The sequence below is a fragment of the Trachinotus anak genome, unplaced genomic scaffold (assembly GCF_046630095.1).
Source record: "Trachinotus anak isolate AG129_WGS33_773 ecotype Australia unplaced genomic scaffold, CSIRO_AGI_Tana_v1 ptg000014l, whole genome shotgun sequence".
Taxonomy (NCBI): Eukaryota; Metazoa; Chordata; class Actinopteri; order Carangiformes; family Carangidae; genus Trachinotus; species Trachinotus anak.
In genome coordinates, this window is record NW_027273865.1 from 7190242 (window position 1) to 7206134 (window position 15893).

Consider the following 15893-nt stretch of genomic DNA (forward strand, 5'->3'; position numbering starts at 1 on the left):
TTTGTAGATTGGTACCTTGGTTGAGTTCAGAGATTCTCTGTGGAGCGTCAGGCTCAGGCGGCGTGCACGAGTCAGACCCAGGGGGCTTTGAGTGTAACCCTCCAAAAGCAGTCAATACTACATGAAGTGAGATTTCTACTATTATGGTTTTTCACTTCATGCAGTATATGGTGAGGAAACTATGAAATTGAGGGTGGAAAATGTGAAACATTAGGTACATGTATTTGTTTTTTTGTTTTTTTTGTTTGACTCTTAAAGTGTTAAAGATTAAACTCCTCTTCAAAGTATTTCAGGATTTTTACTCTTTCTCTGTTTAATATGCCCGGTTGGTTTTCCTGCTTATTATGGTTGGTTGGTCAGATCAGAGGTCACAGATTGAGATAACCTTGTATTGTCTCATCCCAGAAGCTTTTAGGCTTACAAATAGATGAAGACACGTTTTTTTTATAACAACAAATACCCACTGTGTTAAGGTTGCAGCCAGAGTGCCACTCAACATGACTCTGACCTCCTGATGGGTGGCATTCACTAGCCTGGCTGTAACCAAACCCAAGACAACAACAGAGGCCTCTTCAATAATTCAGGTGAGTTGGAGGTAACTTAAAAGGGCTGATAAACGTGGGAATCAGAGCATGTCTACTACCTCTCAGACCTTGGCCAACGGTGTAAGACTGAGATGAAATCAATGGCCAGTGGTGGAGGGAATGGAGAGTGAATTTCCCTAATGGCAGGACAATTACAAGAGCTGTTTAGCCTGAACCCACTGGGTTGAGGACGAGGCGCAGGGACCTGGCTCACTGGGCCGTGTTTTGGCCTGATAGCCGGCCGCTCCTCTGGGAGTCTGGCTACATAGAGCATGTCTATTTGCTAATGATGTTGGAAAGGGGGGGCTGGGGCAGAGGTATGAGAAGGTGATCTGTGGTGAGGTGAAAAGTGGGAAAGGTGAGAGCGGCTGGTTTACCTTGGTGCTATCCCACTCCTGAGTCTTGATCTGGGTGCTGACTAACTCGTAGGACGGCTCCATGGTCTCTGTGCTGGGTTTTCGATAGCCGGGGATGACGTTGTACAGCTGGAAGCCAAAGGTCACCAACCAGCTGTTCACATCTGCAGAAGAGGTATCAAAACAGTGAAACGGTGATGTACACATACTGTTTTATTAATAGACAAAATAACAATTCATTTGTTCAATTTAATTCTGCAGTCAAGTGGCTGTCTCCTTGAAATACTCCTCACTTGGTCTGAGCTCTTGATTTGTTTGTGAAAGTGGACAAGCCATAATAAACATTCGAGATGGTGTCAATGATTCATGTCCACTCCTGCAGGTGCCACACTAATGACACACAGCTGGGGCCCAAGAACCGCCAAGTGACATCTGAGAGTGTCTGCCGCGTTGATAATTATATACTGTAACTTCATGTCATTTCAAAGCTGCCGAGACTTTGACACAAGATATTTTGAGGACTTGAAGAGAATATTTTTTTTCTAAAGAAAAAAAAATATATATATATGGGATTTAAATCTGTGCTGTTATGACAACGTGGGTCATCTAACAGCAGCCACTGGTGCTGTGGTTGTAGGTGCTGTGATAAGCTGTCATTCATTCTGAAAATCACAGAGAAGGCTGCCGACATGACTGGAAGCAAAGTCTGTTAAATCTCAGCCATTTGTTTCTTGCCCCTTTCAATGTGTTTGTTATGGACAGCAGAAACATTGCTGTGACACTTGGGGGGGGCAAGTTTGTCACAGACTGGCACTGCCACATTGTCGCACTTGACAAAGCTTTTTTAAATACGAATTTGTTTGAGGACAATGAAAGGACCCTGGTAATTTAGTGAAAGGAATGGAAATGTCAGCGCCATCAATCACAATTGAGGCAGGCCCACTACAGTATATCTAACAGTCTGCTTAGCATTCTAATGCCAGTCAGCTCCTAATAGTGGACTGTGAAGCTGAATGCCTTTCTGTTTGGCAGACGGCTAAATGGCTTTGTTGATCAGAGACCTGTAGGGTGATAGACTGCACCTGAACAAAAAGTGACTATTTTTCCTCTCAGGATTCTCTCCAGGTAAATGAATGAAGGATAACAGGTAAAATTTGTCTTATATTACAATGAACATAAGCTTCATTGAGTAAATATGATACAGAATGAATACAGAGAATTATATTTTCAGTTGAGAATGAGATCTGGCTGAGGCTGTTTGGTTTAACCACAGAGAATTCAGTGAGTATCCTTAACAATGCTGTTTAACTTCCAGCCAAAGAGGTTGATACATCTGGCCCTGACTAAGGTTTCTATGGATCTATTGTGCTCTCCATCTCCACCGGGGTGCTTTCATTGCCATTTACCTCCTCCCTACCACAAAGCAGCACAGAACGATGTGATATTTCAGGGAAGGAACCTGAGTGTTCAACGACAGAGGGGGCTTTACCGTACAGCACTGTTCCCTTTGAGCACTTTCAAAACAATAGTCACTGGGCACATGCACAAGCACATATGTATACATGTGCAGCAACATGCACAAACACACACACACACACACTCACCAGGGTAATAAAACAACCTCAATGTCCCCGTGAGGTAGCTCTTAAAAACCATCTCTACGCACCAAATTTCAATTTCATTTTGGCAGAGTCTGTTCTTCCATTTGTGGCTTGTTGTTTAGAATAAAAACACATCAAATTTGACATAAAAACCTGAAATGAGTGTAGTTTGCTGAGCTGCAAGCAATAGCAGCTTCACATGGGGGCCCTCCTGTTCTCCTCCAAACATGTAATTTTAGCAGCATAAAAAAATGATATGCATTATTGATTATTCTAGTGAGACTCACTTAACATCTGTCAACTGCTATTTATATACACACAGTTACTTACCCGTAAACAGTTAAAATAATTGTATTTTTTCAGGACTGCATCTCACTCTCTTTCATAATATGCCACAGAATATCTTGCCTGAGTATCACACAGACACTGCCTTAAGGCTTGAAATGTGGCCTTGGCAAGTTTGCAGTTTGCTGCTGTGCAGAGGATGGCAGCTGTGGTTTGACGAATTTCTATGGATGTTTTGATACTTGCTAACACATTTATTTTTTTTCCCCCCATGACTCTGGGTTGCCACTGTAATTCAGCGCAACCACTCTGAAACCAAGCTTCCATCCTCTGCAACAGACAGTTTGGACTTTTGTGGAGTAAAAAAAAAAAAATCTCTTTAAAACATGATGTGAACGTACCAGTCATGTAGCACTTTATCTCCTCATTGTTGCTGAGAGGATTGTTATTCTTGAACATGTACAGGTTGAATGGCACAATGTGGTTGCTGTTGAGGCGTTTCCAGACCTCATGGTCAGGTGTTGTCCAGCGGCCAGCGAGAACATCATAGTCCCGTCTTCCCATGTGGACCAGTCTACTGAGGGGCTCATACAGGCCTCCCTGGTAGCCAATTATGAGCTGGAAGCTGGGGTTAGTATCAAGGTAAACCTCTCCGAATGCCGTATGGAGGACCTGCTTGATCATGAGGCCTGAGCCACTGAACACAGCCAGAGGGGTGCCTATGTTATCACAGGCCACGTAAAACTCATCCCCACTGCTTAGCTCCATGGCAAACAGGTGTCCCTGCAGGTCATAGTACAGCGAAGTGATCTCGGAGCTGGAGTGATTGTACATATGGGTGACCCGAGTGGGGCTGGATAAGTCAGCATAGAAGAACTGCAGGTGGTGGCCCATGCTGCTTCTGCTTGACACCCTCCTGCCCAAGCCATCGTAACGGTATTTGATGCTCCATCCATTCACTTTATTGTACACCTTCACCAGCAAGCCGGCCGAGTTGTACTCAAAGTATTCGTTCCCTCGCTGCTTTAGGAAACCGTCCTCATCCATCCTGTACTGGACGTCTCCCAAACGAGTAATGCGGTCTCTGATATCATAGCGTAGTGGCGTGAGGCGTGCGCTGTTTCCAGGGCTGAGGAGGTGCAAGTTACCATTTAGGTCATAGCTGTACCTCCACAGAGGCTTGTCGTTGATGGAGACTACCTGGAGTTGACCATCAGCATCGTACTCGTATGTGTAGCGCGTGGTGTTGGCATAAGGTCCGACTTTTAGCTCCTTGGCCACCACTCGCCCCATGTTGTCATACTGCACCATCATCCAGTACATTAGTGAGCGAAAGATCTCATATTGCACCTCCTTCACCCGTCCATAAGCATCAAAGTGCTTGGTGTGGGTCATCACTGCTGTGGTGATAATTTGATTTATGTCGTAATAGATTACCCCAAATTTGCCAAACTGCTCCGTTTTACCAGACACGTCATCATAGCGATACAAGTCGATTGGCAGTGGTGTTTCATTGATGACAGCCTGCATGCTAGTGACACGGAAACTGTTGTCATAGACGTAGTCAAATCTGGCGTTGACCATGCCCTCTTCACTGAATCTGAAAATCTGCCTGTCAATCAGTGGGCCGATCTGACGGTAGCGGATGGTGCAGGTGAAGCCCTCGCTCTGCAGGTTGACTGTTTTCAGCATGCCCGCCACTTCGTCGTAGGAGAAACCGATGCGCGTGGTGTCATAGAGGATTTCCAGCAGCTTGGAAAGCTTGCCATATTTGTAGATGACTCTGCGGCCTGTGCCAAGGTAGGTGGTCTGTAGTAACTGACCGTCCTCACTGTAGTCCTGGAGCACTGAGGCGTTACCTTCAGGGGGCCGGTAGGTGTTTCTGTAGTAGCCAATGGAGCGGGAGGTCTCTAGGGTCTGCCGTGCGACGTTGGGCATGGTCACAGAAGAGAGTCGGTCATTTTTGTCAAATTCAAAGATATACTGCCTCTGGCTGTAGAGCAGTAGTACCATGGACTGGAAAGAGAAGAGGAAACAAATACTCTTTGAGTCATTTCAATGAAGTGATAAATTATTGGATAAATTTGCTCTTTGCATAAACAAACAGTATCACAAAAAACGGGATGGGAAAATGGATTATGATTTAAATATAGTCCTTACTTTAAGTCTGGTGCCAGTACTTACAATTACATAACAATTTAAAAAGAGAAAATATATATATGATATCATATAAATTATAAAAAAAAAACAAAACAAAAAAAAACATTGATTGATTGATCAATTATTACTTTCCTGTTGTTGCCTAAACACTACACAGTCACTAAGTGTGGGTTGTGAATGTGCAAGACACTGGGATGGTATACCACACAAGGATGAGCAAAATGTCAAAAGCAGTAAGATATTATTCATGCAAGCATGAGTCAGGCCAAATCTAATTTCCATCTTGAAAGTGGAGTATTCCTCTGGCATTAAGATTTCCTTAAGAGATGATTTCACAAACATGCTGCTTCTTGTTTCTTATTTGTGGGATCTTTTGATCCAAACAGTATGAGAACTGAATTTTTCACAACTTGGCAAATCAAAAATTTGTATTTGCAACCTCCTTGGACCAATAAACGATGTATTTAAATCAGTTCTAAGGCTGTCACAATGGGCTGCCGGGATTTCAGCACTTATGGGTTGCTGAAAAACTGACTATAGACTATTAACAAGCTGCCATTTTCATATTACATGTCTAAGGTGGAGAATTGCGGCTCTTCACCTTTTCCCCAACAATCTTACCTTCAATTAGTGAGCAGAAAGTGACATTTCACTCTGTTCTCCTCATCAGAGCTATTTCAGGTTGAACTTTGCTGTCAGACTATGGTAACAGAGTATAACGTCTGCGGTGCACCAGACAGGTTTTAATTACATTTCTGCTGATATCTGCGCTAGAGCCCGATAATGCAGCACAAACACTGCTGGGGTATTACAAGTTAACTTTTAACTCCAGTTTAAAGACTCTTGTCAAGGTACTTAGACAAGGTTCTCACAAAAACACACTTCCACAATTTATCTGTACAACATGTCCTTCTGTATTATATTAAGTTTTTATCTTTAAACCATTTAATCATTACTGCAGCAACAGGTCGTACCTTCTCGAGGTATGTGTAACTCCAAGATTTCCCATCAGCAAATATCTGGGAGGTGATTCTGCCATTCTGGTCATACTCCATGCGTACAGACATGGTACCTCTTTGGATACCTGCCACATTCCCCCCAGGGGAGTAGGTGACATTGACTCCATTCAGACGACTGCTTGGCGCCCACAGAGTGGGTCGTCCAGCATGGTCGTAGTGGATCCGTAATGTAAACTTCCTGTGGTCATCGTAGACCTTTTCTGTTCGGGTGATTCGATCAAAGTCCAATGACAGCAAGTTCCTGTTATGAACCTGTAGGAGAGGGAGCAGAGAGTTTAATTTGACCGCAGCAGCTCCACCAAGAGGGAATAAACATATTTAGAAACTTGAAATGACTGAGAGGAATTGGTGCATTGCTGTTCTGAGGTGGGACCTTATGAGGAGAGCTTTAATCACAAAGTGATTATACAGCAGAGGAGCTGTATCTCAGGACTGCAGGTGCCATTGAAGTGATGAAATTATAAGAATTACCATATTTCTTTGTTTGTGTAAAAATTCAGCAGAGTCTTAGAGGGAGTATGCCTATTCATGCATGAAACATTAGAGGCACATTGATCATTAAATTCATTTTCACTGCTTACTGAAAAGAATTACTATGCGCAGATGACTCTCATTTTATTTAGCCATTTCCGTAAATTGGAAAAGAGGAGAAAAAAATCAATTCTTCTCCTTTGTAACTCAGAACATTGTTTAAGTGACACTTCACATTGCTTGCCTCTTTTGAATGTATGAGGCGGCACACCGTGACCCCTGGCTTCACTGTGACCAGAGCAGAATGACACTGCTCTGAACAGTGTAATTGTTATGGCCATGCCCAGGTCAGCACAGAGACGAACCCCCTGCCTTGCGGTACTTAGGAGGCAGCTCCTGTTTCTCAGTCAGCAGAAGCTAGAGCAGAAAAAAAAATCAAATCAAGAGGAGAAAAAGGACCTGAGGCTGCAGGTCAGAGCAAATCTCCATACAAAGCATTACTTTTTACACCATCTGGTAGATTTTTCGAAAATGTGGTCAAGAGGTCTCTTGTAATGACCCCTCTCATTCTGTATTATAATCACGTTCATGTTTCTCGTCAGGTGTGCCACTGTTTGGATTGGTAAAATACTTGGCAGGGCTTAAAAACATCTTAAAGCTGCCTCTGGCTCCCTTCCAGACACATGCCACAGAGCAGGTCACAGGGGGCCTGCTGAGAAGCCACACTTTTTCAATTTCACATTGAGGAGAGCACGCTTAGGTCTCTCATCTGTGAAGGGACAATTACACCAGAGGCAATTAAGGTCACTGATACCTAATTGAGAGGATTACTTTACACTAAAAGCAACAGATTCGCGAGGAGGACAATTCCATGATGGTTTGGAGCAGCACAGGCAATCTGAGCCCCAAGACTTGAGAGGTGGGGGGTGAGCTGGCTCCTTGGGCCAACATTTGGTATCATCTGTTTTACCTTCACTTACTGTCATAACAAATGTCAGACTTCACTGACAAAAGTGAAATTACCACACTTTTTAGACTATGAAGACTCTTAAATGTAAGTGCCTGGATATCGAAGACTAAGATCCCTCCTGCTCCGGGATTTCCTCAAACACTGGACAGTGTGTCAGACTCTTTCATAGGCTGCACAGGCTTCTGCCTGTCCACAAAGATTGTGTTGAGATTGCTTCCAAAGAAAATAAGGTGTAAGAGAGAGAGAAAGCTCCTCACGCCTGGATCTGGTTCGCCAAAGACTCAACAGGGTGGAAAAAAACTCTTACAGCAGAGTTCCCAAGATCCCATGAGAATGGAAACCCACTCAAGAGGAATTATTTTAAATTGGACATCGCTTCTAAAAGGAACTTCTCAAAGAAAGTAGACATGTAGAAAATGAATAGAGACTTTTACAGTACATTAGACCAACAGTGTTGCTTTTTAAACTGTCCTCAACATAAAACATGACAGCAACATCTGATCTCTCAATCAGTATCAATGATTTTTGTGTCAAGTGACAATCTCAGTCTGTCATTTTGCAAATGAAAACACCTTTCATCAGTTCTCATGATTAATTCAACTATCACTCTGCTTTCTTCTGTAACATCAGTTATGTTTGTTCTCACATGCCAATCAAAGAAAACAAATCCTATCGTTTTATTTACACGTATCTCTCTTGAACAAAAAGCCCTATATTATAGAACACTATGATGACATTAAAATGCTAAAATGGAGATATCACCTTTGTCTCTGTTTTTAATTCCACGCTAAAGTGGCGGAAGATCCTTGCTACACTGCATTCACAAACTAATCTAAGAGGAAAGAAACAGAGTTATTGTGACTCGGAAACATAAATCATGCACACTGTGGGCGGCAGGGAGGCAAAGCCCGAGTAGCACATGTCACTGTGAAAGGAACAAACTGAGGACTGTCAGTGGCCCGTTTGCCTTTAGGACATGAAAAACAGAACACAACAAGCACATGCACGTGTAGGTCCATAATAAGTTTACAGTCAGATTAACAAATGAACACAGACAGCAACAAACCAAATTACTCCTCTCTGTAATCTTTGCTCATTCTGAGCAGAACGAGGATCTGTGAAGTCAGACACACACACACACACACACACACACGCATCCCTCTGTTCTGTTTTTGAGACCCCATCCCCACCCCCGCCACCCCGCTTGCACTGACACACGCTCACCCAGCCACCCACGTAATATCACTTGACATGCCACTCAAGGTCGCTCAATGATTCCAGCTCTGTTCATCCCCTCTGTTCTTGCCATTAGGCTGCTCCCATTTCCCATCTCACCCCTGGGGCCATTGTCTGTAACATACATTAGAAGCTTTCACTTCCAAAGGGACGACAGGGCCATTAAATGAACAGCCAATGACAGACAAAGTGGCACCTCCCCATTAGCTTTGTCACCTCCTCGAGAATGTGGAAGACAACTTAACCAAACTTGTTATTGGTCTTACACAGCCAAGAAAAACAATACAAGCCAAACAATCAGGATCCATTTTTTACTGGTGCCCCCTGTGTTAATAGTAATTTCCAGTGGTTCGTTCTGTATGCTTTTATGGTCAAACATTGGTTGTTTATCCCATTATGAAAAGGAACCTGTTGATATACTGTATGTAACTGTGTTCGCTTGCATTTACCAAGCCACATATTTCTCCAAGTTTAGATTTTAACTGCAAGTGTTTGACAGACTAGAGTATAGAGTATAGAGTATGCACAAGAGATTTATTCTGTCTGCAAAGGTCACATACAGACCAAAAAACAACCTTGTGTTAAAGGTCCCATATTTTATACTTTTCTGGTGTATTCTTTAAAGTTTGATATCCATGAGAAGATATATTTGTAGTACCAAAAACAATCTCAATGTTGTTTTACATCTCCTCTCCCAGGCTTCTCTCTGGAGCTCTAGTAACAACAGGTCAGTGAACCAATCAGAAGAGAGGCTCTGGCTGACTATATTCTTTATTTGATCTGAGAGATCAAATAAATATATAGCAGATTTCAGGTAAACACTGAAAACAAATCCTGCAAGGTGGGACTGTGGGTCTGGATGGCCCGGACTTGGGGCATGGCTGTGCGAAGACTGCTTTGTTGTGACATCACAAAGATATAAGAATTCCTGATGGCTTTTTTGAGTCAGTTTCTGAATACAGGATGTGTGTATTTCTCTGTAGACTGAGAGCTTTTATCCTTTCACAGTATTAATATAGAACGCAGACCTTTAAATCCAAAAAGACATGGAAATCTCACTTTATACAATATGGGAACTTTAAAAAATGCGAGGGGCAGCACTGGTGTGTGGGGTTTGCTGGGTGAAAAGGTGAAAATATGATCCAGGGAGTTGAATTTGATTAACACATCTATGAGTCGGAAGGACAACTACATCCCAAAACATTTCACAAGAATTCATTGCTACGAGCCAAGACTTTTGATCTTTGCAAAGTTATTACAGTACCAATATATTTCAAGTCTGTGTCAATGATTGCAAGATAAATGATAGCATTACACCATTCATGTTACAAGGTGTTCTACAAGGAATGTGTGCATATAAGTGAGTGTCCAGTGCACTGCATTGTCGGATGCTATTGCATTGCATTGCAGTCATGTTCAGGAGGTAGCTGGAATTCAATGCCATTTTGAGCAAGATAAACATTTTCCTCACTCCCACCCATTCTTAAATCGTCAACTTGCAATCCTTTAAGCGTGTGCAAGCACAAGCCACTCTCAGTGAGGGGGGATGCTTACCCTTAATCTGCGTCCATAAACAGTGACCTGGCCACGAGCCTGCTCCTTCCTCTGCCTCCACTCCACCAGGTTAAGGCCATTATCGATGGCCAGGGTCACGTTCCTCTTGCTGACTGTGGGGTTGACTGTGCCGGCCAGCAGGTGGGGCTCGGTGTGCAGGGATACCTCCATACCATTGGCCAACACTAGCCGCAGTGAGCCATCAAGACCAATGAAATAGCTGTTGCGAACTTGATCTGAGGATGCAGAGGAAGCGTAGGGGGAAACGATTATGATTAGGATTAGAGTGAAAGAAACAATCAGTGCTTCTCGTAGCTGATGTAAGAGGACTAAATCTAATATTCATCTCAGTGAGACACAAACCTAATGACCTAAAATGGCTGCTCAGCAAAAAGAAAGCCTTTAACAGCAGTATTTAACTGAACCTCTGCGATAATGTTGGGTCTGTGACAACAAAGATCAATAGTGAGAGGTTTCACAGCGCCAGTAAAGTAAAGTTTTACAGCTGTTGCAGCAGCCTGGAGGATATGGAGGAATGAAAACTATCAAAGATTCTAGCTTGCCTGTGGCCACAGAGAAGGCAGGGAGAAACACAAATGCAAGCACATCCACACATATATACATATGCACACACACACACTCACACACTCACAAGGGATAAATCTGAGCCTGTCTGTTACTGTCCCCAGGTGACGACAGCCTGTGTTCCTGCTCCAGACCAGTGACTAATGTTTCCACCGAGCATCTCATGTACATTCATCAGAGAATGCCTCCTCCTTGCCTCCTGTCAGTAGACTGACAAGGACCAGGATGAATATTATTCTCATTAGGAACAAAGGAAAATTAATGGCTTGTCAAACACTACATTAATTAGTTGACTTCATTTAACAGAAAAAAAAAAAAATCAAAACACACACTTTAATTTCCTTGTGTTGACATGTCTGGTTAAAGTGGCTGTGACGATTTCTCTATTTTGCACTGAGAACAACAACAAGCATCATGTGATAAGATGATGGAGTTTTGCATCTTCTTCTTTTGCACAGAGCGCCACAGGATATATTGTGTTGCTGAGACAAGAGAAATGGGCAGTGGAGGCAGGGCTGACCTTGCACTGGCCCTTACCTCTCTCCATCATACAGACACTTCAGGGGATGACCAGAGGCCTCTGGGGCAAACACTACCGAAAGGAGGCCTCCGAGACCAGATGAAGCTGGAAACACTGCTGAACTGGGAGGTTCACACTAATGCACACATATTATATTATATTATATTATATTATATTATATTATATTATATTATATTATATTATATTATATTATATTATATTATATTATATTATATTATATTATATTATATTATATTATATTATATTATATTATATCTTCTAGTTTATAACTGATTGGAGTTGGAACTACAATTTTGAGGACAATAATAAAGCTTCCTTGAATCTTTAATAGGTACAACAACACAACTGACAGCCTTGAGGTGTGTTGAAGCTCGTCCAGAAGAGGACAAACACAAAACCAGATGACCAGAAAAGAGTCCTGAAGGCCGTGCATTCATGTGTTATGTGATCACCCAGTTGCAAGCTTACAAAGCAGACAATGTTGAATTAATTAACAGCAGAGTTCCTGGCGCCGCTCTCCTCACGGGCAGATGTCTAAGACAAGGTCACAATACGGAGGTGACCAGTCCTTTCAGCAACAGTGAGAAACCAGAGATTGTCGTCGTCTGTTTTAGACACAGTTTTCCAGTGAGTCATTCGGGCCAAAGGGTGGAGGACACATTCAAATCTAAATGAAACGTTAGCAGGTGAAAGGATGTGGGTGGGGCACTCTTTTAAAAACTGAATAAGGTCTAGAAAGTTCAAAGCTATTAATAGGTGATCAGTGAATCACTTGGTGAGGCACAAAAGAGAATATGAGAGTGCCTACATGTATACGACTAAGCCACAATGTCACTCCGCCCCCTGTCTGCATCTCTCTCACTGCATTTCCTAAACCTGGAGAATCTCGTATGGGCCACCAGCACTGTGCTTTATGACTTGTTTTTATGACAGAAAATCAATTCTATTTCCATTCTGGTAAAAGGGAGTTGCGCTACACGTTTTTAATAAAAAACAGAGGAGCAACAAATATTACTGTGAGTAAGCTCTGTAACTGGTAAGTTGTGAGGCATTACATCTTCATTTAAGGTCAGCTCACCCAAATAAAAAAAAAAGTAATTTGTAATTTAACCCCTCGATATAGCCATGCAGGTAGTTTTGGTTTTATTTACCCAGGTTTTGAGTCATCTGTGTCCGGCGTCTGCCTCTACCTGAATACAGTAAGATAGAGGTGAATGGACTTTTGTTTGCACTGCTCCGAGCACTGAAAGATTTAATTTGGAAAAGTCAACAGCTATGTTACAGTCCAGAAACAAGGTCCTGGTAATTCTGGATAATCCAGGCTTCACTATCATCAGCTTTTATTGGAACTGGAGGCTGCCCACATTACTCCTTAAGGCTAAGCCCAACCAGCCAAACAGACTTTGCCAGAAGGAGCTTGCCCCCCATTCCAGGCATCCCTATCTTGAAGAGGGTCCATCCCAGTGACAGTCCACAGAGGCTGCTCATAGTCTTGTCCCTTATCTAACACAAATTGTCTTCGGACATCCTACACAATGCTATAACACAGCTTCCCGGATCAGAGGGACACACAAACCCCTTTTCCACAACAAATTCTAATCTTGTTTAGCTTTCACAGTTGTTATTGAAGTATTTGAATATTACTTCTACAAATTACACATCTAAAATAAAAGTGTGCAAAATGCAGAATGCGAATCTTCTTTATAATATTCACAGTATCTAACTTTGTAGATAAATAGCAGAGACAAAAAGGTTTTGCTGTTGAAGCAAAGCAAATACTATACAAACAATCCTACACATGTCTGTCACATCCGGATCATTATCTGGATCTGCACTAAAATGTACAAACTAATAGATGTCAACACCATAAATATTTTGTTTTTTACATCAAGATCCATACATTATTTCCTGAGAAACTGACGAGAATGGTGAAAAATGGCCCACCACGCAGTGCTAAGGAGAGTGATAAAAAAGAACTCTTTAACTGGATCCACACTAAAATTTTATGAGTTCTTCCCTGGCCCGTCTCCCACCCCTCCACCAAGTTTGGTGCAAATCGGTTCAGTACTTTCTGCATAATCCTGCTGACAAACGACCAAACCAACAAACAAGCAGACACAGATGAAAGCATAACCTTCTTGGCTGAGGTAAAAATCACGGTCTCCACTTATGAACTACAGTAAAAGACACTCACCCTGCATGAGCGTGTAGAAGGTGCCAGAGGCTGACAGGTTGGTTGTGACGGTGATATCCTCTTTGTTGGAGCCCTCTGTCTGGATGCGGACTGAGCTGTCGGCGTCTGTACGGTAGCTGCTCACTCGGCCCGTGGGGTAAGTGATGTTAGTCAGACGCCCGTAGCTGTCATACCTACAAAGACATACACTGATGTGAGCCAAAAAAGGCAAAAGGGGGCATGTCATCTGAAAGAGTGTATAAAGAGTAACTACAGCAGAATTATATACAGTGGTGCTGCATGGAAAAAAAAAGAAAAAAGACTGAGCTTGTTGAAATCAAATCATAAGGAAGCAATCATAATCATGAATGCAGGTCAGGTATGCATAAATTCATGTAGGTACATAAATGTGACTAACGAGCTGCTCTGTCATCTCAGATTTACTGTGATTATGAGTGCTACCTGGGATAAACTGATCTAGTAGTAATTACAGTAGGAATTAGGAGTTTTTTGTGGAGTCTGATATTTCCCTCTTGGTGTCACAAATTGTGGAAATGTGTCAACGCCGGCAGTAAACACAGCAACAAATCCATCGATGTTGGCAGCCTGAGGTAATAAAACTCAGCACAACTTCTAAAAAGTGAAGCAATGTCTGCTTCGGTTCACTATTCATGAATAGTTTGGAGTTTTCTTGCTCTTCCAGTCGGATTTGAATGTGACTTTAATATCACTGCTCCTCAGTTTTTAAGTAACTTTCAAAGGATGGAAGCATGCAATAAGAAAAACACAACTACTGACAAAGAAAAACTGCCAAGGCCAAGACGGGAAAGCATACACCTTTTCACATCTGGAAAACTGCTTATTAGCTTAAAAGATTAGTGATATCACCTAATCTCATTATACAGTCTATGAAATAGGAGCAGTGAGGTGCGACTCCGTCAAGAGATGCAGCGTCCCCTTAGCCTACAAATCAGTCAGTTCATCACACACAGGAACATGAGTGGCCAGATTGTTTCATTTCGCTCAGAGAGCACATCAGCATAGAACAATTTGAAATCTTTCAGATTGCCAGTGTTCCAGAATGGGACTGAGTGAACGGTACATTACTTAGAATGAGGACTTTTATCAGCGCACTGAATACAGATTGGAAAGCCGTCTTCAATGTAGCTGCCTGCCATAATAAAGCCTCTAATAAATGAGATGGCGGGTGCTGGTTTACGGATATTTCCTCAGCGCTGCCATCTCAAATATCCAATATGGAAAGGAAGAGTGAGAGAGGAATCATCTCCCAGAGATAAATGTTATCTGATCTCAGCTGTAGGGACTGAGATTTAAAGATGCATTTCAACCCAGGTTTCCTTCCACTTCAGGAAATACTAACTAGCGGAGTAATTTATATCTAAAGCACTTGATTTCTTTTGATACTGCATATATTTTATCAGTGAGTCATTCTCCCTGTGTTCATCATGCAATCAAAGTTTCTGCAGTGGAAGCGCTACAACTTACACGTTATCTGCTCTGTACCACGTTTAACTGTTCAGTTCGTTTGACAAAGAGAGTGTTCCTGTTTGCCTTCACCTCTGCACAAAAGACTGAGTCCACAAGACAGAAATCTCATTCTAGAGCAATGCTGCATGCCCCAGCTTGATCACTGACCCAAACCCTCTCTGTCTCAATTAGGGCCTTGAGCTACAGCCATTCCTCGGGCTTCACCGCTGAGCTCTAATGGCTCTGGCCTGCTTCAACTCAGCTGCCTATTAGCTTGCTTTCTCTGGACAAGAGGGGCATGCGGGGGCAGGCTTCTCAGCAGAAGGAGAGGACTGCTTTCCCCCTGGATGGTCACAAGTCCATTCGGATCGCATCACCTCTGTGTCACATGCTAGCTCTATGACCTTTCACGCTGGGGCCCAACAATAGGCCGAACACTTCATATCAGCGTCCCCTCCAGCATACCTAACCTCTGTTTTATGCGGAGTTATTCTCATATTTTCACTTCCTCTTGCTGCCTGTGAATTTCAGAACACACGTGAGTGTTGACTGTGGAGAAAATAACATAAAGGCAACAGCCTTTACTGTGACTGTGCGAACTTCATTAACAGTTGTTTTCCGTGATTTAACTGTTATCACTGATGTATTTAATCAGCTGAAGAACATTTGTTACTAAATAGAAGTATTACTGCCCTGTTAATTGGAGGCTAAGAGAACAATTAGGCAACCTTGAGATGATTTAATAGACTTACAGTAACCCTGAAGTATAAGCACTTAGCTTTGCAACAAAAACATTAGGAGGTCAACAGAGCATCTGCGTATACAGTAAATGTCAGAGCAGATGAGGTCACCAAAGAAGGAACGACAGTG

At 42.5% G+C, this 15893-nt stretch overlaps 1 protein-coding gene across 10 annotated transcripts in view; it reads right to left on the reverse strand.

Annotated features, from left to right (window-relative positions):
- The window catches only part of tenm4 (teneurin transmembrane protein 4), a 150701-nt gene that overhangs the window by 5394 nt on the left and 129414 nt on the right, over nt 1-15893 (reverse strand). For all 10 annotated transcript variants that reach the window (XM_071496278.1, XM_071496275.1, XM_071496274.1 and 7 more), the window contains 5 exons: nt 13557-13729; nt 10237-10472; nt 5961-6257; nt 3228-4842; nt 962-1104 (listed from right to left, as the gene is read on the reverse strand). In XM_071496278.1, the coding sequence (XP_071352379.1) occupies nt 962-1104; nt 3228-4842; nt 5961-6257; nt 10237-10472; nt 13557-13729 (2464 nt within the window). The remainder of the gene's footprint in view (nt 1-961; nt 1105-3227; nt 4843-5960; nt 6258-10236; nt 10473-13556; nt 13730-15893) is intronic.